This window comes from Salvelinus alpinus, chromosome 19 (assembly GCF_045679555.1).
Source record: "Salvelinus alpinus chromosome 19, SLU_Salpinus.1, whole genome shotgun sequence".
Lineage (NCBI taxonomy): Eukaryota > Metazoa > Chordata > Actinopteri > Salmoniformes > Salmonidae > Salvelinus > Salvelinus alpinus.
The window spans coordinates 42436342-42460280 of NC_092104.1; the positions used below are offsets into that span (position 1 = coordinate 42436342).

General features: G+C 43.3%; 1 protein-coding gene across 5 annotated transcripts; it reads right to left on the bottom strand.

Annotated features, from left to right (window-relative positions):
- Positions 1 to 50: 50 nt before the first annotated feature.
- LOC139545639 (leucine zipper putative tumor suppressor 1-like) lies at positions 51 to 21828 on the bottom strand. Of its 5 annotated transcripts, XM_071353619.1 has the most exons (6): positions 6479 to 6747; positions 6049 to 6140; positions 5024 to 5496; positions 2902 to 3744; positions 2464 to 2658; positions 51 to 2244 (listed from the first exon to the last, which is right to left on the bottom strand). In XM_071353619.1, exons 3-6 carry the CDS (start codon positions 5372 to 5374, stop codon positions 1741 to 1743), a joined length of 1893 nt encoding a protein of 630 aa, XP_071209720.1. In that variant the 5' UTR covers positions 5375 to 5496; positions 6049 to 6140; positions 6479 to 6747; the 3' UTR covers positions 51 to 1740. The 5 variants fall into 5 exon arrangements, with proteins under 5 accessions (XP_071209720.1, XP_071209721.1, XP_071209718.1 ...); XM_071353620.1 differs by lacking the exons at positions 6049 to 6140; positions 6479 to 6747 and adding an exon at positions 21477 to 21828 and having other exon boundaries at positions 5024 to 5379; XM_071353617.1 differs by lacking the exons at positions 6049 to 6140; positions 6479 to 6747 and adding an exon at positions 21477 to 21828.
- Positions 21829 to 23939: the final 2111 nt, after the last annotated feature.

Sequence of the window (23939 nt, forward strand, 5' to 3'; positions counted from 1 at the left end):
GTTATAGGACCAAAATACCAAAACAAAACTTTTAGCCTGTGGTGCCTGACTGTAAGATCATTTGTTGAACTTTATTAATTATACATGAACTTCTACATATACCAAATTGTATATAATATATATAGGGTATTCTGTTTCATAATTCATGTGTGGATTTATTGAGTGCTTTGTTGTTATACATCTGTAAAACAGCTAGTTCTTCTATGACCAGAGACCATAAAAAACAGCCAGTCTTTTGTACGTTGCACATGTGCCTCCCCCTGCTAATTTATTCAAACCTCTTTGTGCTTGAATGTTGTCTGTCCATCAGAATCACAGCAGGATAAGGCTCCATTGTCAGACTCATGTGCTTCACTGCTGCCCAATTACTGATACAGACTTTCTAACCTTTATGGTGTCATGTTGGGAAAGTACATTCAAAAACATCCATGTGATTTGCAGAGATCTGAGTACCCATGTATTATATATTATCTTGAGGTCTCAATGAAACTATCTGTAACCCTTACATGTATGTTAACGTTATTGCTATTCTCTGTGTTTGTGTTTTCATTGGTTTGCGTTGCATGTCAAGCACATCAGATAAAAGTTGGAATGATGTTCTCAGCCTGGTGACCACATTGTTCCATTTACAGCCTTGTGGGCCTATATCCTAACAATAGTCCTTAATTTGATTTCAGCCTTGATACTGTAAGTAACAATCAGGCTAGGCTGAGAGTGAACAGGATTTAGTGCCAAATGTACCTCTGTGACCTATCTGTACCAGTGAGACATTCTCAGTGTAGTGTAGGATGCACTTTGAGACAATCATGTTCTCCTAGTCCCTCTTACAATGGAAATGCATTGATATACATTCTTTATCATCTCCGTTTAATTAGTCCCTTTCAAACCGTAATCAGTACAATACTGTGTTGAACGTTTGTGTCCCTTATATCAATAAATAATACTGATGATAATTCACAAAATATACATCCAGTGGTTTGACACGTAGGCAAACTCAGCTATACAGTTACTACAAAGAGTGGGGAGACTTCCGACAAAAAGAAAGACTGTGTGACACAGGTGGCTGCACTCCTCAGCATTTGTTACCATGCAGCTTCTATATCATGTTGCAGGAGAGACATGTGAACTCCCATACACGTGCAGATGCCAGTATCTGTGTGGGTGCTGACGAGGGTATCCTCTTGCCTCACACGCTCTGCAATATCTCTGGCCACTGTGATGCTTGGGATCAAAAAGGTTAAATAAAAATAAATTGGCTCTCATGTCGCTGAGTCTCAGTGGTTGTAGTGGAGACTTGCAACATCATATGTAGGACTTGACACATGCAGAACGAATGCCTTAAGTTAACTATAGTACTGGGAAACTGCTCAAGAGGAATAACTATTTCGTAGGCTACTGTCAATTGAACATTATGGGGCGGTTTCCTGGACAAAGATTAAGCCTCGCCTTGAATTTTTAGGTTTAGTCTAGGTTTAATCTGTTTCTGGGAAACCAACCCTATGGGGTTTACACGGTCATAGAGAACTACTGTGATTTTAGTAGTCAGACCAGACCCCAATTCTGTCATATCGTGCAGCAGTATGTTAGCCAACTTCATTATCTTTAAAACGCTGCCCCTGCCAAGGCAGCAATGGATCATCTGTTTTCTGGACAGATATAACAAATGATGTGTTTAATATGATTGTTTAATTACCCTGTTGTAACAGTTGATTGATTTTTATTATTCTCTGAGTTTCTCCCTCAAATTTCTGTGGCTATCATATCCTCATAGTGTAACCCTGAGCTGTGGATGTCCACGTCGAGCTCCGGCCGACTCTCCAGCTCCACTGTGAGCTCCTGCAGGATTCTCTCCAAATCTTGGTTCTTCTTGTGCATCTGCAGATAGTTGAGCTGAAGCTGGTTCTGGTACTTGATGACTCTGTCCTTCTCCTTGTTCCACGTCTGTCTTTCATGCTCAAAGCTGTTGAACAGCCTTTCCTGAGTCTCTCTCTCTTCCCTGAGCTCCCCTTTCAGTCTCTCCACCTCTCCCTGGAGGGAGTCAGTGCTCATGCACCCTTCTCTCCCCCCACTCTGGTCTGACCTCTGCTGGGCCTGGGCCTCCAGTTTGGCCTTCTGCTGCTGCCTCTGTTCTTTTGCCAGGGCCAGATCCTTTTTAATTCCTTTGATGTCTGTCTCTAGTATACCCACCTTTTCTCTTAGAAGATCAGCCTCGTTCTTCTTGCGCTGGAGCTCATTGTGGCATACCTGGGGTGGAATAGATGAATCGTGTCATTATAAAATGCAGTTTGCTGTTGAACATGGAGGCCTAGTAGATAATGACCTAGATTCAGCATTGTCACTCACACTTAAATGCGATTTAGATCTGCTCACCACTAATGCAGCGTCTGTACTTCACTAAAGAAATCTATTCTGTATGCATATCATACTACCTCTGATTTTCTTTTGACAAAAGAGACCCAGTACCTCGACCTCCACACTGCGAGAGCGTATCTTGTCCTCTTGTTCTTTGTTCTGCTGCCCCAATGCCTCCATTTTGGCCCGAGTCTCCTTCAGTGAGACCTTGAGGCTGACGATGTCATTCAGCTTGTGAGTGACATCAGCCTGGGAGTCCCTGAGATGCTGCTTCAGCAGGGAGATCTCCCCAGTCTTTTGACATACCTAGTAAAGAATGCAAAAAAAAAGATTGCATTGAATTACTGGCTGCTTTTGAGAATGTTTTTAAATTACATACTCTCTGGCCTGTGCAAACCCTGTGCAATGCGTTCAGTACCTATAACCAGTTTTTCCTAGTGACCTGACCAGGAAATACTTTGGGACCACTCAGTCACAACTAGGGCCCTGATTTTCATGGTAAGGCCATGTGGTCAGGAAAAATTCATGAGACATGCTGGCCACACTCACCTCCCACTGGGTCTCCTCTAAGTTGGGCTCGAGCTGGGTTTTCTCCCTCTCAAACGACCTCAGTTTGACCTCCGTCAGGTCCTTTTCCTGGGTCATCCTGGCCAGCTCATCCTGGAGCCTCTGCTTGTCCTGTTGCAGCTGACTGACCTGCAGTTGCAAGGCCTGGTGGTTCCTCACGGCCCTGTGCGAGACCTGCCTGAGCTTGGTGGAGCACCTCTGCTTCAGGCCCTCCATCTCCTCAACACAATACCTCTGCCTCTCCTCAAACAGCTGGCAAGTGTCCACCTCTTTCTCCTCAAAGCTCACCTGCAGCTCCTGCAGCTCTGTCTCACTCTCCAGCAGCCTCTGCTCCAGCAGCTCAATGAGCGACTCGTCCATTGAGATGGGAGAGCGATTACAGCCTCCCATCTCCTCCAACAGAGGAATATGCTGCTGAGTGGACGGTATGGAGACGGCATCCCTGTTAGCCTTCACTGCCCCTCCATTGCTTAGAGCTGCAACCCTAGCACTGGCTCTAATGCCATTCCCATTGGTCCATGTAGAGCGGGGGGGCTGCAGGGGATGGGTCATGCCATGGGCTGAGCCTCCTGCACACTGAGACAATGGGCCTGTGGAAGCACTGAGGCTCCCATTGGTGCTTTGAGTAGGCAGGCTGGACATCGAATCCTGCCCAGAGTCTGAGAGGGTCACTGAAAAGGTGTCCTGTTTGTGCCCCTGGGAGTCTTTGGTCCTTTCTGGGGGAATAAGCAGGTGGGTGAGATTGTCGCGAGTCTCTGTGGAAGAGGTGCTCCTAGGGATGACTGGCTTGAAGGCTGTGGGCCGGATCAAAGCGTTCTCGGTATTCTAGAGGCAGAGGAAGGAGAGCAAATAGTCAATCAAAGAACCTGTTGGTTTTAGTTTTCAACCTTCCTTTTAGCAATGGAGATGATCATGGAAGCAAATAGTGCTACCAATGAATAATCAGTTCTTTAGTGTTGACGAGAACAGATAACCACCCAGAAATTGGAGATTTGTACATGTAAAAGTGCAATGTAAGAATATACAGAATACATGGAACTGTCATGAAACATGAAACATGAGCTTATTCCATATGTCCCATCTGTGCTGTCTGGAAACACCACCAGTTATACCCAACCTCCTCCTCCACCCTGTTGTACTGTCTGAGAAAAGATGGATTTTCCTACTCTGTGATATTAATAATGTGTTGCGCTGTTTAAGTGTGAGCGGTAATCCTGTGGACTCAGCATTCCTGTCCAGTGACTTCATGCCTGGAAAGCACTTTCTCTCTTGGGGCATAAAGGCCTATTCAGAGAGCAGGACTTGGATAAGACAAGATAACATCACTGATGACATCTTACAAAAGATCAAGGCATTGCAATCTGCAATATTTACTGATTTTAATTAATAAAATATAGCCTATCCATTCATTCTTAAGGAATATAACTTATAATGCCTCATGAGGGCTCCCTAGTGGCACAGTGGTCTAAAGCACCACATCTCAGTGTTAGAGGCGTCACTACAGACCCTGGTTTGATTCCAGGCTGTATTCCAACCGGCTGTGATTGGGAGTCCCATAGGGCGGCGCACAATTGACCCAGCGTCGTCCGGGTTAGGGTTTGGCTGGGTAGGCTGTCATTGTAAATAAGAATGTGTTCTTAACTGACTTGCCTAGTTAAATAAACATTTTTTTTAAATGAGCTTAGTCCAACCCAATCATTAAGTTGTTAATGTTTATTTTACACCATTGTTTGTTTTTGCTGTCATTTTAGTCTTTCTAAAGTAACAATATATAGCTTAAAATATGTTTAAAATTCTAATTTAAATCTCTTGGACTGTCAGTCCTTGCATCTAGCTCTGTCTATGACTTTGAGTGTGGTTACACGCATTTGCAGTTAGGCTGAACCCCAAACTCATAATTGTGACTTAAGTCATCAACCTTGGCGATGGTTAAAAAGACTGGACAACACAAAGCTTGGTGTTTCAACAGAGGTAATGTTTTTGTTTGCTATCTATTGTGCTTGTCTGATCTTGAAGTTGTGTTTGAAATTGCCTCCCTGGCTATCAATTGTACAACACAGAAATATTGACATAGGCAAGTATATTGAGCAAGTCAGAGACTCACCTTCTCCAGTTTCCCAGACATAGGCAGCAATTTAGGTGGCACTCTACTGTCTGGTTCCGTATCAGTAAAATGTCCCTGTCCTAAATGGTCCTCTGTTGGGATGCCTCTCTGGTGAGTCGTCCGCGGCTTGTGGCTCACTTTTATGTAAAAGAAGTCCTCACTCCTGCCTGCCTGAGAGATGGCTTTAGATGTGTTGTTGGAGGACCCCTGTGCAAAGCTATACTTCAGTAGGCCATCCAGGCTCCGGCCTGTCTTCCGGGGATGGCCTGCTTTCTTTAATTTGTACTCCGTGGCCTGACAGTGCTTGCTGTGAAGACTGTGACCTGAGATGAGGCTGCTGACGCTTCCCATGGTCTCTGAGCATAAGGGAAAGCAGAATGGATGTCCTGACAACTTTAACGTATTTTGTTGAAGAGGTACTTGTAGTGCGGGAAAAACTCATGACCCCAGGGAGATATTGTCAACGTTTCCATCTGAAGGGAAGAAATTGAGATTCAACTTGAGATTTTTTGTTATACTTTTCTCACTATTACTTTCGCAACAAACCATACTGTAGACATACCCTCTCTTCATCATCCCCGGCCTGGGAGATACAAGGTCCCAGATGTTGCTAGCCATGATCTCAAACCCTCTAGGGAACAGACTTAATGCCTTTCAGTTGTCACTAGTTACTAAGTAGCAGAGGTCTCCAAAGTGAATGAGATTGCCCATGGGCTCCCCAACCACCTGGTGTCCTTTCTTTAAGCATAATGTCGACAGGAACAAAAGCATGGCGCAACGGGCCAACTATAATAGTCACATTAAGTAGTACGTATCTGACAGCTAATCCGTTGCAAATCATTCTTAACACGGCGTGGCTGGCGTGGAAGACATGCATAGCTGTCACTGTTTGTGGTTCTTTGTTAGAGTTGTTAGAGACAGTATGTTTTGAATGAATAAGGAGTGTTCGTATTCCACTATTTGTCTCTCAGGAGGAGATGAAAAAACGGACAAAACATGCAGCAAGTAAGAACTCTTCTGCTCACCTTATCTTTTCATAGAAAATGCAATAATAGCTATGTGGACAGGGACTAGAATCACAATGGACGAAACAGAATACAGCCTCTTGGTCACTGTCCTATACAGCATGTCAGAAAAAAACGGATATTTAGCTTCGTTCAGGAGAAGGATATTTTTTACATGTTTATATTGTTTGACATTGTACTGTTTGGCATGATACCTCACAATGTTCCTTTAAATAATAGCTAATTACTGTTTTGATTTGTACCTTTTCAAGCACAGAACAAATGCCAGATGCCATATGTAAACAATCTTTGACATCATCCCCCACCTCCCGCCTATCTGTCTGTCTGACAGTCAGACATTCTGTCTGACATTCTTTCACAATCCCTCTCAAATTCTAGAATTCACCACCAAAATTCATCACACGATTAGAAAATATTCACATTGACTTACTGCCATGGCAAAGCATCCATCTAGCAGACTAACGCGCAGCAATCCCTTCAGTCCTGGAAATACCACGTAGCCGTGTGTGTGTGTGTACGTGTGTGCGTCCCTGAATGAACCATTCATGCAGTGAACACACCACCACTATCACCAGAGGGTACTATTCTGAGGGGGTGGGTCTTTCTTTGCTTTATTCAGAGGCGGCCCGGCTTTGCATAACTGACATGTAAATTCAGCTCGATGGGAGATGGGACCTTGGAAGCCCCCCAGGGAATGGGGTGTACGACATGTGCTCCTTTTACACTGGCACACGCCGCTCAAGTGATTAACTCCTTTTCCTCACAATGGATTCTTTAAACCCCCCCCGTACACCCCCAAACTCCCTCCGCCCCCTTTTCTCCATCAACTGACTGTGTAATAACCCCCCCCCCTTCCCTGTTCCTCCCACACTGCCCCACATCCACTCTGAACAAACACCTCTCTGGCTGAAGAGAAATAACCCGTCTTTCTCTTTATCTGATGAAGTGTGCCAGTCTTTGTGTGGACTTTTGTCTGGTATTTGATTTATTCCTACTGAACAGCAAACACCATATTTGAGTGTTAAATAAATGGCTACACTTTAGAATAAGGGGCAAATTGTGCAGTAAGAGTGATTTACTGCTGAGGGCTTTGAGTTGCTCTTAGTGCTGCTGTACCAGTTTCAGCCCACTTTCTCAGCCTCTCTGGGAATATACTGTAAAAGTAAACCCTTGTTTTAGGCAAGCGGCCTAAATTGATTACATCTTTTAACACAAACCTTAATTGATCAACTTTTTTGGTTGATCAAGGGAATATTTTGTGCAATGTTCACAGATGGAACATTATTATTATGATTTTAAGAACATTCATTTCAAGGGCTTTCTCAATAAATCCATTTGTTGAGATTCAACTCCTGATAAACAACAGGGCACAACTGCATTAGCAGTAGGGAGATATTTCCCCCAAAATCTGTAGATTATTGCTTTAATTTTTGTCTATCATAGATATTCAAGATAATGTACATGAACTGTCTTTACTAAACCCTATCAGAGGCTCTTCTTGTATTTAGGAAGATTTTGTAATTTCATCAAGATTACATAATTGAAATATATTATACAAATCCATCTGACCCTCAGGCCTCCTAGGATCACAATGATGTAAGGCCTTCCGTCACTGGAGAACAATTGGGGGTATTTGGAGCTACATTGAGAATAGGGTTTGGGGGACTGATCTCTTTGCGTGAGTGTGTGCATAGTGAGGGGGAGGGTTTGCTACACGTGCCCCCACCAAGCCACAGCTGACCTGCCTGACACAAAAGCCTGCCACACAGCGGACCAGCTGACACTGAGACACAGTGACACGCGTAGCCAATCCATTACCTCATAGGCGAGAGCAGGGGCATACAGGGCAGGATTTATACCTGTCCCACAATGAACGAGCCGCTCTGCTCTGCTCTAACTCTTTAGCAAGGGGTCCTGTTTCTTGCCTCCCCCCTAGGTTGGAAACCTCTGCTAAAGAGGTACAGTAGAGCAATTCGCGATTGGGTATACCGATCTAAAACGACTCTTAAATCCGTGATGCTAGACACAAGCGGTAAAATGCCAGAGGAAGTCGCGACTCTGGTGCACATGGAAATATCTTTGATTAGTCTCTATGACATTCAGAAGCTGAGCTAGGACCTAGTCAAGGAGCCTAAGAAATTGGAAGTAATCTTCTACAATGTGTGACTCTGTCACTAATCCATTTTTTGGTATTTTTATATTTTTATTTAATCTTTATTTAACTAGGCAAGTCAGTTAAGAACAAATTCTTATTTACAATGACGGCCTACCAAAAGGAAAAAGACCTCCTGCGGGGACGGGGGCCTGGGATAAAATAAAACATTTAAAAAAGTAATATAAACATAGGACAAAGCACACATCACAATAAGAGAGACAACACAACACTACATAAAGAGAGACCTAAGATAACAACATAGCAAGGCAGCAACACATAACAACACAGCATGGTATCAACACAACATGGGAGCAGCACATAACATAGTACCAACATTATTGGGCACAGTCAACAATTGATGAAATCACTTTCTGTAAAATAGAATGTGTGCTGTATAATTAAATTGATGGTTGACATAAATGATCATAATAAAACATATTTGGTAGCAGAATAAAAAATTTGATAATCGGGTCTAGACTTTATGTTCCTTATCCGTTATTATTATCATTAAATAGCCTACCTGAAAGATGTAATGAGTATTGTTAAACTTCGTAGAATTGCAGAAAATTAGCTGCCAAAACAAACATTTTCTTAGGTCCCTTAATTTTCTTAGGGGGGGAGGTGGTAGGGCGGGGGGTCATGCACTTTTGTGTCACACAGCCCAATGTTATTTTCGGTAGAAATATGGTTAGGCCCCTCGTGGTGCGTAAACTGCGAATAGATGGACTGAGGAGACATAATTATAAAGCGTTTTTAGCCTTACGTCCTCGGAGTCATGACACAGTCATATTCCAAGCTCACATATACAGTTGAAGTCGGAAGTTTACATACACTTAGGTTGGAGTCATTAAAACTAGTTTTTCAACCACTCCACAAATTTCTTGTTAACAAACTATAGTTTTGGCAAGTCGGTTAAGACATCTACTTTGTGCATGACACAAGTCATTTTTCCAACAATTGTTTACAAACAGATTATTTCACTTATAATTCACCTTATCACAATTCCAGTGGGTCAGAAGTTTACATACACTAAGTTGACTGTGCCTTTAAACAGCTTGGAAAATTCCAGAAAATTATGTCATGGCTTTAGAAGCTTCTGATAGGCTAATTGACATAATTTGAGTCAATTGGAGGTGTACCTGTGGATCTATTTCAAGGCCTACCTTCAAACTCAGTGCCTCTTTGCTTGACATCATGGGAAAATCAAAAGAAATCAGCCAAGACCTCAGAAACAAAATTGTAGACCTCCACAAGTGTCACGATCGTGTGGTTGAGAGACGGACCAAAACGCAGCATTTGGAAAATAAGCCATCTTCTTTTATTAACACCACGAAGATGAACACGACACAAAACTCTATACAAACTAACAAAACAACAAAACGACCGTGAAGCTACAAACGTTGTGCACATACATACAGGCTACAAACGTTCTACATAGACAATTTCCCACAAATACCTAAAGCCTATGGCTCCCTTAAATATGGCTCCCAATCAGAGACAACTATGACCAGCTGTCTCTGATTGAGAACCAAATCAGGCAGCCATAGACTTTTCTAAACACCTACACTCAACCATAGACTATACTAGACACATACACTAAACCATAGACTATTCTAGACACATCCACTCAACACAAACCCATACACTCTAACAAATCCCCCTAGACACTCCAAACCACCCAAGACAATACAAAAACACAAACCTAACCCCATGTCACACCCTGACCTAACTAAAATAATAAAGAAAACAAAGAATACTAAGGCCAGGGCGTGACATAACCCCCCCCTTAAGGTGCGAACTCCGGGCGCACCAGCACATAGTCTAGGGGAGGGTCTGGGTGGGCTTCCGTCCACGGCGGCGGCTCCGGCACTGGTCGTGGTCCCCACCCCACCATAGTCACTACCCGCTTTCTTAGCCCCACTGGAATAAGGGGCAGTACCAGACTAAGAGGCAGCACCGGACTAAGGGGCAGCACCGGACTAAGGGGCAGCACCAGGATAAGGGACAGTACCGGACTAAGGGACAGTACCGGACTAAGGGACAGCACCAGGATAAGGGGCAGCCCCAGGATAAGGGGCAGCTCCGGACTGAGGTACGGCAGCTCCGGACTGAAGGGCTGATCCTGGCTGACCGGCTCTGGCGGATCCTGGCTGGACGGCTCTGGCGGATCCTGGCTGGACGGCTCATGGCTGGCTGACGGATCTGGCTGCTCATGGCTGGCTGACGGATCTGGCTGCTCATGGCTGGCTGACGGATCTGTCTGTTCATGGCTGGCTGACGGATCTGGCTGCTCATGGCTGGCTGACGGATCTGGCTGCTCATGGCTGGCTGACGGATCTGGCTGCTCATGGCTGGCTGACGGATCTGGCTGCTCATGGCTGGCTGACGGATCTGGCTGCTCATGGCTGGCTGACGGATCTGGCTGCTCATGGCTGGCTGACGGATCTGGCTGCTCATGGCTGGCTGACGGATCTGGCTGCTCATATCTGGTTGGCGGCCCTGGCAGATCCTGTCTGGTTGGCGGCCCTGGCAGATCCTGTCTGGTTGGCGGCTCTGGCAGATCCTGTCTGGTTGGCGGCTCTGGCAGATCCTGTCTGGTTGGCGGCTCTGGCAGATCCTGTCTGGTTGGCGGCTCTGGCAGATCCTGTCTGGTTGGCGGCTCTGGCAGATCCTGTCTGACGATCGGCTCTAGCGGCTCCTGACTGACGATCGGCTCTGACGGCTCGGGACAGACGGGCGGCTCTATTGGCACTGGGCAGACGGATGGCTCAGATGGCGCTGGGGAGACGGATGGCTCAGATGGCGCTGGGGAGACGGATGGCTCAGATGGCGCTGGGGAGACGGATGGCTCAGATGGCGCTGGAGAGACGGATGGCTCTGGCCGGCTGAGGCGCACTGTAGGCCTGGTGCGTGGTGCTGGAACTGGTGGTACCGGGCTGGGGACACGCATCTCAGGGCTAGTGCGGGGAGCAGGAACAGGGCATACTGGACCCTGGAAACGCACATTAGGCCTAGTGCGTGGTGCCGGAACTGGTGGTACCGGGCTGGGGACACGCATCTCAGGGCTAGTGCGGGGAGCAGCAACAGGACGCACAGGACTCTGGGAACACACAGGAGGCTTGGTGCGTGGTGTAGGCACTGGTGGTAATGGGCTGGAGACACGCACCATTGGACGAGTGCGTGGAGGAGGAACAGGGCTCTGGAGACACACTGGAAGCCTGGTGCGTGGTGTAGGCACTGGTGGAACAGGACTGGGGCGGGGAGGTGGCGCCGGAAATACCGGACCGTGCAGGCGTACTGGCTCCCTTGAGCATTGAGCCTGCCCAACCTTACCTGGTTGAATGCTCCCCGTCGCCCGACCAGTGCGGGGAGGTGGAATAACCCGCACCGGGCTATGTAGGCGAACCGGGGACACCATGCGTAAGGCTGGTGCCATGTAAGCCGGCCCGAGGAGATGTACTGGTGGCCAGATAGGTAGAGCCGGCTTCATGGCACTTGGCTCAATGCTCAATCTAGCCCTACCAGTGCGGGGAGGTGGAATAACCCGCACTGGGCTATGCACACGTACAGGAGACACCGTGCGCTCTACTGCGTAACACGGTGTCTGCCCGTACTCCCGCTCTCCACGGTTAGCCTGGGAAGTGGGCGCAGGTCTCCTACCTGCCCTCGGCCCACTACCTCCTAGCCCCCCCCAAGAAATTTTGGGGTAGTACTCACGGGCTTCCAGCCTTGCCTCCGTGCTGCCTCCTCATATCGCCGCCTCTCTGCTTTCGCTGCCTCCAGCTCAGCTTTGGGACGGCGATATTCTCCAGGTTGAGCCCAAGGTCCCTTTCCATCCAATTCGTCCTCCCATCTCCAGAAATCCTGTGTAGGTGGGTCCTGTTGCCGTTTCACACGCTGCTTGGTCCTTTGTTGGGAAATTCTGTCACGATCGTGTGGTTGAGAGACGGACCAAAACGCAGCATTTGGAAAATAAGCCATCTTCTTTTATTAACACCACGAAGATGAACACGACACAAAACTCTATACAAACTAACAAAACAACAAAACGACCGTGAAGCTACAAACGTTGTGCACATACATACAGGCTACAAACGTTCTACATAGACAATTTCCCACAAATACCTAAAGCCTATGGCTCCCTTAAATATGGCTCCCAATCAGAGACAACTATGACCAGCTGTCTCTGATTGAGAACCAAATCAGGCAGCCATAGACTTTTCTAAACACCTACACTCAACCATAGACTATACTAGACACATACACTAAACCATAGACTATTCTAGACACATCCACTCAACACAAACCCATACACTCTAACAAATCCCCCTAGACACTCCAAACCACCCAAGACAATACAAAAACACAAACCTAACCCCATGTCACACCCTGACCTAACTAAAATAATAAAGAAAACAAAGAATACTAAGGCCAGGGCGTGACAACAAGTCTGGTTCATCCTTGGGAGCAATTTCAAAACACCTGAAGTTACCACATTCATCTGTACAAACAATAGTACGCAAGTATAAACACCAGGAAGGAGACACGTTCTGTCTCTTAGAGATGAACCTACTTTGGTGCGAGAAGTGCAAATCAATCCCAGAACAACAGCAAAGGACCTTGTGAAGATGCTGGAGGAAACAGGTACAAAGTATCTATATCCACAGTAAAACGAGTCCTATATCGACATAACCTGAAAGGCCGCTCAGCAAGAAAGAAGCCACTGCTCCAAAACCGCCATAAGAAAGCCAGACTACGGTTTGCAACTGCACATGGGGACAAAGATCGTACTTTTTGGAGAAATGTCCTCTGGTCTGATGAAACAAAAATAGAACTGTTTGGCCGTAATGACCATCAATATGTTTGGAGAAAAAAGGGGGAGGTTTGCAAGCCGAAGAACACCATCCCAACTGTTAAACATGGGGTGGCAGCATCATGGTCTGGGGGTGCTTTGCTGCAGGAGGGACTGGTTCACTTTACAAAATAGATGGAATCATGGGGGAAGGAAAAATATGTGGATATATTGAAGCAACATCTCAAGACATCAGTCAGGAAGTTAAAGCTTGGTCGCAAATGGGTCTTCCAAATGGACAATGACCCCAAGCATACTTCCAAAGTTGTGGAAAAATGGCTTAAGGACAACACTGTCAAGGTTTTGGAGTGGCCATCACAAAGCCCTGACCTCAATCCTATAGAAAATTTATGGGCAGAACTGAAAAAGCGTGTGCGATCAAGGAGGCCTACAAACCTGACTCAGTTACACCAGCCTTGTCAGGAGGAATGGACCAAAATTCACCCAACTTATTGTAGGAAGCTTGTGGAAGGCTACCTGAAACGTTTGACCGAAGTTAAACAATTTAAAGGCAATGCTACCAAGTACTAATTGAGTGTATGTAAACTTCTGACCCACTGGGAATGTGATTAAAGAACTAAAAGCTGAAATAAATCATTCTCTCTACTATTATTCTGACACTTCACATTATAAAAATAAAGTGGTGATCCTAACTGACCTAAAACAGGGATTTTTTACTAGGATTAAATGTCAGGAATTGTGAAAAGCTGAGTTTAAAATGTATTTGGCTAAGGTGTATGTAAACTTCCGACTTCAACGGTGGATTGTGTGTGTGTGTGTGTGTATGTGTGTGAATGTGAATGTGAGACACCAAAAAGGACAACAAAAACCTTTCCAGTGTTTGATGAGGTGAATAATTGAAAAGGAAGGCCCTGTCTCTATCTTTGTATGCTGTCAAGGATTCTCCTCACATCGCTTGACATTGTTCCTTGTTCATTGTGTGGCAATGTTGAAAGTATGAGTTATCTTCGTAAAACTAAATGACACTGCTGGGAATGATGTGGGAGACAGAGACAAGCATCGATCTGTCACTTTCCCTCTTATTCTCCTGCTATCCATCCATCCAGGCTGTGCATGCCCTAGTGTGATTTCTCCTCAGAGCATACAATGGAAGCTAATTGGATAATCCACTTAGTACATTGGTGAGGAGGCTGTGAGTGAATGACCCCTCAGCTCTGAATAGGGAATCGCACACACTCATTCCAACTGCCACTGAGGGAAGAGAGAGAGTTTTTGTGTGTCTGTGTGCGAGTGAGTGATATCAATGAAAATGTCAACATTATGTTTGAAGTGAGTATGGGTATTTTGTAGGCTACCCTGAGTGCCCTTCAATCAATCCTTTTGAGTGGTGGAGGAAAGGGCCTTGTGTGGATGGGGGGCAAAGTTAAATGAGTGGATTTGGTGAAGTGAGCATGTGCTAGTCATTAATTAAACACTATTGCTTTTCATTAAGGTAAGAACAGCCAGGTCCGTTTTAATGGAGGCCTATCTCTGAAATTAGAATGCTTTCCTGAAGCGATTCAACCCTTTCAAATTAGACATTAGGCCGACAAACAATCAACCGTTACTCTACAAAGGTGATGCTCATTCTATGAATTGCATTTCTGGGGTGCCCGGTGTTAACATTCTGAAAGGCATTTGCATAAGCCTAGCAGCTGGGTTCTGTACAAGGAGAAACGTGTCTTAAATTGCATCCAAATGGTACCCTTGATTTATGACCAGGCCAAAAAAAGTATGTTTGTAAGTGACGAGGCTTTATGCCTAATGTATTATTACATATCCTTATTAAGCCACATTATCCACATTCTACATCGATTATTGCTCTCTGATGTCTGTACACTTAACGTTCCTGAGTATTGAAGTGGCTGGAATCTATCCAAAAACTGTTTTAGAGAGTTGTGTGCATTGTACATTAGATGCTACAGATCAGTAGCCTCTCCGTAATCATAAAATATTTACTTCTTAGGCTTTTATCTCTGAGTCAGACTAAAAATGAAAGGCCACAGTGAAAAGTAAGGCAGCAAATAGCAGTATTTGTCTACCTTTAACGAAAAGTGAAACTGTAGAGACCCATACTACTTGCAGATAAGTAGTAACTTTCAAAGTAAGTTCAGTAGGTAAAAGTATCTCTAGGCCTAACCTCTTCAATAATGTAGGACCACAGATAGAAAGCTTGTGAACCCCCCCCCAAAAAAATCAGAAGCCCCCAAAAAGTGACAAGAGTGTCTTCTGAGCTACATTAGAGGGGAAGTGAATTTAGCTCCAAACTTTCCAGCCTGGCCTCAAAGATACAGTATATGAAACATACTTACTATATTCATTTCTGTCTCATGTCTAGTTACTTGAAACAGAAACGAAAGTATGGAGGTTGGTTGGGGCGGATGTGTGGGTGTATACGGCGACCGTCTAGTAATCCAAAGGTTGCGTGTTTGAGTCGCGTCGGGGACAACTGTAGCATTTTAGTTCATCCTCCCCCTAACCCTTATTCTAACCTTAACCCAATTCACCTAACCTGCTACAAAAACTCTCCTAACCTTTGTTGTTTTGTTCTCCTAACCACTAATGTTAATTCTCCCTGTAATTCTTCTTTGTTGTTATGATGCGACATGCAAATAAGTGTACCAAGATGTATGATAAGTTACATCATCCAATTTTTATGCTATTATACGACCTGGTAAGACGTATGATATGATATTATACATCCTCTATGTCGTATGATATTGTACGACCGCTATTTAATTCATAATGTAACGTAACGTAATATATCATACGAAATCGAGGGAACAGATTTACATACCAAATCCTATGAATTTCCATGAGACCAGGTTGAACTTGCAAATCACCATTGTCTAATTAACTGTTTGAATAATCAGTTTAGGTATTGAAGAAATTAAATCTGTAAGTGATAAAAGATATAAACCATGAGTAGAGCCTGGAGTTTTTCTTGGTCAGATGTTGTGGTCAGAAAAACAAACACCTGACACTAGACATAAGGTATGAGGTATGAATTTGAGAGTGGTTACATTTCTTCAATCCTACCCCTTAAGTTTATGTGGTGAGGCTGCTGTTGGGCTAAAATACAAATTGCAGATTGTGACTCATTACGAAGCTTAGAACTAGTGTGCAAGGTTGACATTAGCCATTGATTGTGCAGCCGACATTTGAGGAATTCATGCACAGTTGAAGTCAGATGTTTACATACACCTTAGCCAAATACATTTAAACTCAGTTTTTCCCAATTTCTGAAATATAATCAGAGTAAAAATCCCCTGTCTTAGGTCAGTTAGGATCACCACTTTATTTTTATAATGTGAAATGTCAGAATAATAGTAGAGAGAATGATTTATTTCAGCTTTTATTTCTTTCATCACATTCCCAGTGGGTCAGAAGTTTACATATACTCAATTAGTATTTGGTAGCATTGCCTTTAAATTGTTTAACTTGGGTCAAACATTTTGGGTAGCCTCCCACAAGCTTCCCACAATAAGTTGGGTGAATTTTGGTCCATTCCTCCTGACAGAGCTTGTGTAACTGAGTCAGGTTTGTAGGCCTCCTTGCTCTCACATGCTTTTTCAGTTCTGCCCACACATTTTCTATAGGTTTGAGGTCAGAGCTTTGTGATGGCCACTCCAATACCTTGACTTTGTTGTCCTTAAGCCATTTTGCCATAACTTTGGAAGTATACTTGGGGTCATTGTCCATTTGGAAGAGCCATTTGCGACCAAGCTTCAACTTCCTGACTGATGTATTGAGATTTTGCTTCAATATATCCAAATAATTTTCCTTCCCACATGATGCCATCTATTTTGAGAAGTGCACCAGTCCCTCCTGCAGCAAAGCATCCCCACAACATGATGCTGACACCCCCGTGCATCACGGTTGGGATGGTGCTCTTCGGCTTGCAAGCTTCCCCCTTTTTCATCCAAACATAACAATGGTCATTATGGCCAAACAGTTCTATTTTTGTTTAAATCAGACCAGAAGGCATTTCTCCAAAACGTACGATCTTTGTCCCCATGTGCAGTTGCAAACCATAGTCTGGCTTTTTTATGGCGGTTTTGGAGCAGTGGCTTCTTCCTTGCTGAGCGGCCTTTCAGGTTATGTCGATATAGGACTCGTTTTACTGTGGATATAGATACTTTTGTACCGGTTTCCTCCAGCATCTTCACAAGGTTCTTTGCTGTTGTTCTGGGATTGATTTGCACTCTTCGCACCAGTACGTTCATCTCTAGGAGACAGAACGCATCTCCTTCCTGAGCGGTATGATGGTTGCGTGGTCCCATGGTGTTTATACTTGCGTACTATTGTTTGTACAGATGAATGTGGTACCTTCAGGCATTTGGAAATTGCTCCCAAGGATGAACCAGACTTGTGGAGTTCTACAAAAAAAATTCTGAGGTCTTAGCTGATTTCTTTTGATTTTCCCATGATGTCAAGCAAAGAGGCACTGAGTTTGAAGGTAGGCCTTGAAATACATACACAGATAAACCTCCAATTGACTCAAATTATGTCAATTAGCGTATCAGAAGCTTCTAAAGCCATGACATACTTTTCTGGAATTTTCCAAGCTGTTTAAAGGCATAGTCAACTTAGTGTATGTAAACTTCTGACCCACTGGAATTGTGATACAGTGAATTGTAAGTGAAATAATCTGTCTGTAAACAATTGTTGGAAAAATTACTTGTGTCATGCACAAAGTAGATGTCCTAACCGACTTACCAAAACTATAGTATGTTAACAAGACATTTGTGGAGTGGTTGAAAAACAAGTTTTAATGACTCCAACCTAAGTGTATGTAAACTTCCGACTTCAACTGTATTACCTCAATTACCCCGACTAACCGGTACCCCCCGTACAACGCCTCGCTATTGTTATTTTACTGCTGCTCTTTAATTATTTGTATTTAATTATTTTTTATTTTGCTTATCTCTTTTTTACTTAACACTTATTTTTCTTAAAACTGCATTGCTGTAAAATAACATTTGATTTGATTTGAGAAGTTTCTCCCATTCTTCTCAGCAGATCCTCAAGCTCTGTCAGGTTGGATGGGGAGCGTCATTGCACAGCAATTTTCAGTTCTCTACAGAGATGTTAGATCAGGTTCAAGTCCGGGTTCTGGCTAGGCCACTCAAGGACATTTAGAGGCTTGTCCTGAAGCCACTCCTGCGTTGTCTTGGCTGTGTGCATAGGGTCATTGTCCTGTTGGAAGGTGAACCTTCTCCCCAGTCTGAGGTCCTGATTGCTCTGGAGCAGGTTTTCATCAAGGATCTCTATGTACTTTGCTCTGTTCATATTTCCCTTGATCCTGACTAGTCTCCCAGTCCTTGCCTCTGAAAAACATCCCCACAGTATGATGCTGCCACCACCATGCTTCACCGTAGGGATGGTGCCAGGTTTCCTCCAGAAGTGATGCTTGGCATTCAGGACAAAGAGTCCTTTAGATGCCTTTTAAACAGGCTGTCATTTGTCTTTTACTGATGAGTGGCTTCCGTCTGACCACTCTACCATAAAGTCCTGATTGGTGGAGTGCTGCTGAGATGATTGTCCTTCTAGTTCTCCCATCTCCACAGAGGAACTCTGGAGCTCTGTCAGAGTGACCATTGGGTTCTTGGTCACCTCCCTGACCAAGGCCCTTCTCCCCTGATTACTCAGTTTGGCTGGGCCGCCAGCTTAATTTATGGCTGGGATCCCGTTAACGGGATCGATATGACAACAGCCAGTGAAAGTGCAGGGCGCCAAATTCAAACAACAGAAATCTCATAATAAAAATTCCTCAGACATACAAGTATTTTACACTTGTTGTTAATCCCACCACAGTGTCCGATTTCAAAAAGGCTTTACGACGAAAGCACACCATCTGATTATGTTAGGTCAGTACCTAGTCACAGAAAAACACAGCCATTTTTTCAGCCAAAGAGGAGTCACAAAAAGCATCAATAGAGATAATATTAATCACTAACCTTTGATGATCTTCATCAGATGACACTCATAGGACTTCACGTTACACAATACGTGTATGTTTTGTTCGATAAAGTTCATATTTATATCAAATAATCTTAGTTTACATTGGCGCGTTATGTTCAGTAATGTTTTGCCTCCAAAACATCCAGTGATTTTGCAGAGAGCCACATCAATTTACAGAAATACTCATAATAAACATTGATAAAAGATATAAGTATTATACATGGAACTTTATATAAACCTCTCCTTAATGCAGCCGCTGTGTCAGATTTAAAAAAACAATTACGGAAAAAGCACACCATGCTATAATCTGAGTACAGCGCTCAGAGCCCAAACAAGCCATAAAGATATCCGCCATGTTGTGGAGTCAACAGATGTCAGAATAGCATTATAAATATTAACTTACCTTTGATGATATTCATCAGAATGCACTCCCAGGAATCCCAGTTCCACAATAAATGTTTGATTTGTTCCATAAAGTCCATCATTTATGTCCAAATACCTCCTTTTTGTTCGCGCGTTCAGTACACAATTCAAACTCATGACACGCGGGCAAGTCCATGCGAAAGTTCTGACAAAAAGTCATATTACAGTTCATAGAAACATGTCAAACGAAGTATAGAATCAATCTTTAAGATGTTTTTAACATAAATCTTCAATAATGTTCCAACCGGAGAATTCCTTTGTCTGTAGAAATGCGATGGAACGCAGGTGAACAAACGTGGTCAGCTCATGGCACTTTGCCAGACCCATGACTCAAAGAGCCCTCATTCCCCCCTCCTTCCCAGTAGAAGCATCAAACAAGGTTCTAAAGATTGTTGACATCTAGTGGAAGCCTTAGGAAGTGCAATATGACCAATATCCCACTGTATATTCGATAGGCGATGAGTTGAAAAACTACAAACCTCAGATTTCCCACTTCCTGGTAGGATTTTTTCTCAGGTTTTTGCCTGCCATATGAGTTCTGTTATACTCACAGACATCATTCAAACAGTTTAAGAAACTTCAGAGTGTTTTCTATCCAAATCTATTAGCAACTGGGCCTGAGTAGCAGGCAGTTTACTCTGGGCACCTTATTCATCCAAGCTACTCAATACTGCCCCCAGCCATAAGAAGTTTTAAGGAAGAGTCTTGGTGGTACCAAATTTCCTCAATTTAAGAATGATGGAGGTCACTGTGTTCTTGGGGACCTTCAATCTGGTAACCTGCCCCAGATCTGTGCCTCGACACAATCCTGTCTCGGAGCTCTACGGACAATTCATTCGACCTCATGGCTTGGTTTTTGCTTTGACATGCACTGTCAACTGTGGGACCTTATATAGAGAGTTGTGTGCCTTTCCAAATCATGTCCAATCAATTGAATTTACCACAGGTGGACTCCAATCAAGTTGTAGACACATCTCAAAGATGATCAATGGAAACAGGATGCATCTGAGCTCGGTTTTGAGTCTCATAGCAAAGGGTCTGAATACTTTGGTAACATTTCTAAAAACCTGTTTTTGCTTTTTAGATTGCTTTTTATTTTATTTGATCCATTTTAGAATAAGGCTGTAACATGACAAAATGTAGAAAAAGTCAAGTGGTCTGAATACTTTCCCGAATGTACCGTACATCAGATTTGGGGGTGGGGAAGCAAATATGTGTACTCAAGCCTCATATACAGATGCTGTATTTGGGTATCTGGGCCAGTTATTTTGAGAGCCTCTTTAGCAGGTCATGGCAGTTTTAATGGTTAGTCTGAAGAGATTGCAGATTGGATATTTAAAAAAAAAATACAGTTCCATTCTGTTCTCCAAAGCCTGTCATCTCCAGTTTTTCTACACCCACACGTTTCTGTATTCCTTTTGATTTCCCTGCATAAAGCTGCACTACAATGCATGTCTATGCAGGTACACAGTTTATCCAATCTCTCATCTTGTCACCAGATCTGTCTGCAGGTATCAACACATAATGTACACAATGGTCACAATGTTTTTGTGGTTATAGCAGTGCACACAAATTTCCTTGTTTGATGTACACTGGGGAGGTCTGTTGTTTGTTGGAGACTAATTACAAGCTGTTGAAAAGCTGTAGTCTGAAACAGTATATTGCTACATATTATATTGCACTTGATAGTGTTTAGAGACAGCAGTGGAATGCTAACACCTCAGTTAGGACCGACGCGCATGTACTCCAGAGAGTTGTTCTTTAGAAACAAGCTAAACACCTCCACAAAATTACAAACTTTCTACTCTTTATTTGTTAAAATAAAGGTTCTTCTTCAATCATAGACGGCAAAACATTTGCTCTAACTACAGTAAAACCTTGCCGAGTCAGAACACATTCACATGCTCAACTTCTTTCTGTTGCCTTTCCATTACTTCCTAGCATGTTGACCCTGGGCTAGTCATCGATATGAACCACTTGTACCCCGTCACATCCAGTTTAGCAGCCATAACATTTGAGCCTGAGGTGACCTACCTCCATTACTGAGTGCTGAGTTGCTTTCCCGGGTCTGCCTCTTCCATGTGGAGGATGGCTTGCGCTGCTGAGTGGGACACACAGGGGCAATGTCTCTTTCTATGTTTGCGTTTATTTTTCTTTGTCCTCTAAGCCCGTTTTTGTCTCTCCATACTGTGTGTTCACTTCATCCCATCTCCCAGGAATTGAGCGCTGTCACCCTCCCACAGAAATACATAGCTACTCTTTTGCTATCTTCCTCTTTCTACCTCTCTTTTCTCCTTGTTCTTTCCCTCTTTAACTCCCTCCCACTGTCCCTTTCTCTACCACTCACTCACCCCTTTTCTTGCCCACTCCTATTTCTTCCTCTCACTCTCCCATCATCCTATCTATTGAGCGGTATTTCTCCACTCTGCTTTCTGTACCCCTCCCTCTTCCTCTTTCAGCGCTCCCTCTATCTGCTCTCTCTCTTTCTCTCTCGCTCACTCTCTCTCCCCCTCCTTGGCACTCAGCCTAAATATTCTGTTATCCATCATAACTCACTCCACTGCTTGTGTATACCCACATACCATCAGCCCACTGTTCTTATTGGATGCCTCCACACTCTTCTAAAGCTATTCCTAGGTGTGCATGTGTCTGTTTCAGTGTGCACAATGCTGGTTTTGTAATTCAACCCACTGTGCCATAAACATTTATAATCTATGTTGATTTACTCCACGTTAATAATACAGAGGAGCAGGCAAATCAATTATAAAACAGTAACAACTTAGTATTTAACAGCTTACACAATGTCTCTACTGTATTTATTTGACAGTTTGTGAATACTCTAAAGAATTGTGTGCTGAAAACAGGTTGGTTTTAAATTAAAGTTAAACTCTGACAGTGCTCTGGGGCTGATGATATAACTCATCCTCTGTTTCTCCCTGGTCTGAGCGCTCAGTGTTTAGCTCCTGAGGATTAAACCTGCTTCGCTGGTTCCTCTAGCCCTGCTCAATAATTCACACAGGGATATATTTTGGTTCATAACAGTTATGTAACAGATGCATTAATGATCAGCTGGATGCAGGTTAGAACTCCCGCTGTGGTGTTGGTGGAAGACGCATTTCAAACCTCTCATAGTAGCTCTACTTAGATGCATTAAAAATGACCTTTCTGTTAAAATGGATGTTCCTACTTTACTATTTTCCCCTAACCCTACCCTAACCCTCCCATAATTGGAGTAAGCTAATGGACAATAATTCTTAGGATTACACTTCAAGTTTATACTGTACATTCTACATACATTTCACGGACAGTATATTTTACATGAGTTATCTTTTGTTTGTTTTTAGTCCCAGCCTTTAGCTAGCCTCAACCCCTCCCATTTATCTCTGAAGACCATCCAGTTTTGATTTCTAGCTGCCATATATATTTCCCGCTGTGATGTTTCACAAAGGTTCTGAACCTTTTCTACAGATTGTAAATTAAAGATAAACACCTTTGCTAAGAGTATTAATATATTATTGATTGATTGACTATGATCATCAAATCACCCAGCAGTGTTATTTGCAGAGTTAGCTCTAAGTAAATGTTGCATTTTTTCGGCCATTCCTGAATCTGTGACCAAAAACAAGCTACATACGTATGTGCAGTACCAAAACAAGTGATCTAATGATTCTGTCTCTTGGCAGCAAAATATGCAGCGCTGGGATGGTTGTATCCCCATATATATATATATATATATATATATATATATATATATATATAATATTCTATTGGTTGCAAGAATTTTGTATAATAATATAAATTGAAAAACTTTAAGTTTTGAATCTGGTGTCGTTTAGTGTATCAGTTCATGGAATCGGTACATCGAAAATCTCCTCCCATCTATTTTGTAACCTGTATGGTGCAGCTGTGATTATTTTGGTCCTTAAATGAGACTGGTATACGTTTTTATTATCACAATTGTCTTTAGCCAGTTTTGGTCTTTAATGCAGGGCCAACAGACAAGTTACTTACCTTCTCCCCTTTCCACTTGCCTCCTCCAACTGCTGTAATCAGTTGGTTGTAATTTTAGATAGAAAAGGTCCATATATTTTTGTTAACTGCATGTGTGACATAACTCCACCAGTCCTATTTATGATATAATTTACAAAGATTATACCGTTTTACTTTTTTTCCCCAATTTATTTTTATTTTTATTTAATCAATTAGGGCATTTGTGTTTAGCCATAATATTTGTTCTAAATTGCAACCAGCTTTCTATTGCTTGTTTAAAAAAAAGCGATATTTTGGAGATGATTTCATTTTCAAATAACCGAAAGTGAGAGGTTGTAATCTGAATTAAATGGAAAAGGCCATTCTGGAACATTGGATGAGACATTCGTACTAATCTGCTAGAGAACCAGTTCAGATTTAAGTATAAGAGGTCAACAATTCAGAGGTGAGGCAATCACAAGGACAGGTGAAACAGATCAAGGTGTGACAGTGTTCCATTGTTTCCAG

Bases quoted from the DNA above. Each gene is read 5' to 3' on its own strand.
- LOC139545639 (XM_071353620.1), bottom strand. From the start codon at position 5,374: ATGGGAAGCGTCAGCAGCCTCATCTCAGGTCACAGTCTTCACAGCAAG. The intron at 3,745-5,023 runs GTGAGTCTCTGA...CTCTGCCTCTAG, and splicing joins TGTCTGGGAAACTGGAGAAG to AATACCGAGAACGCTTTGAT. The intron at 2,245-2,463 runs GTACTGGGTCTC...ATTCCACCCCAG, and splicing joins CTCGCAGTGTGGAGGTCGAG to GTATGCCACAATGAGCTCCA.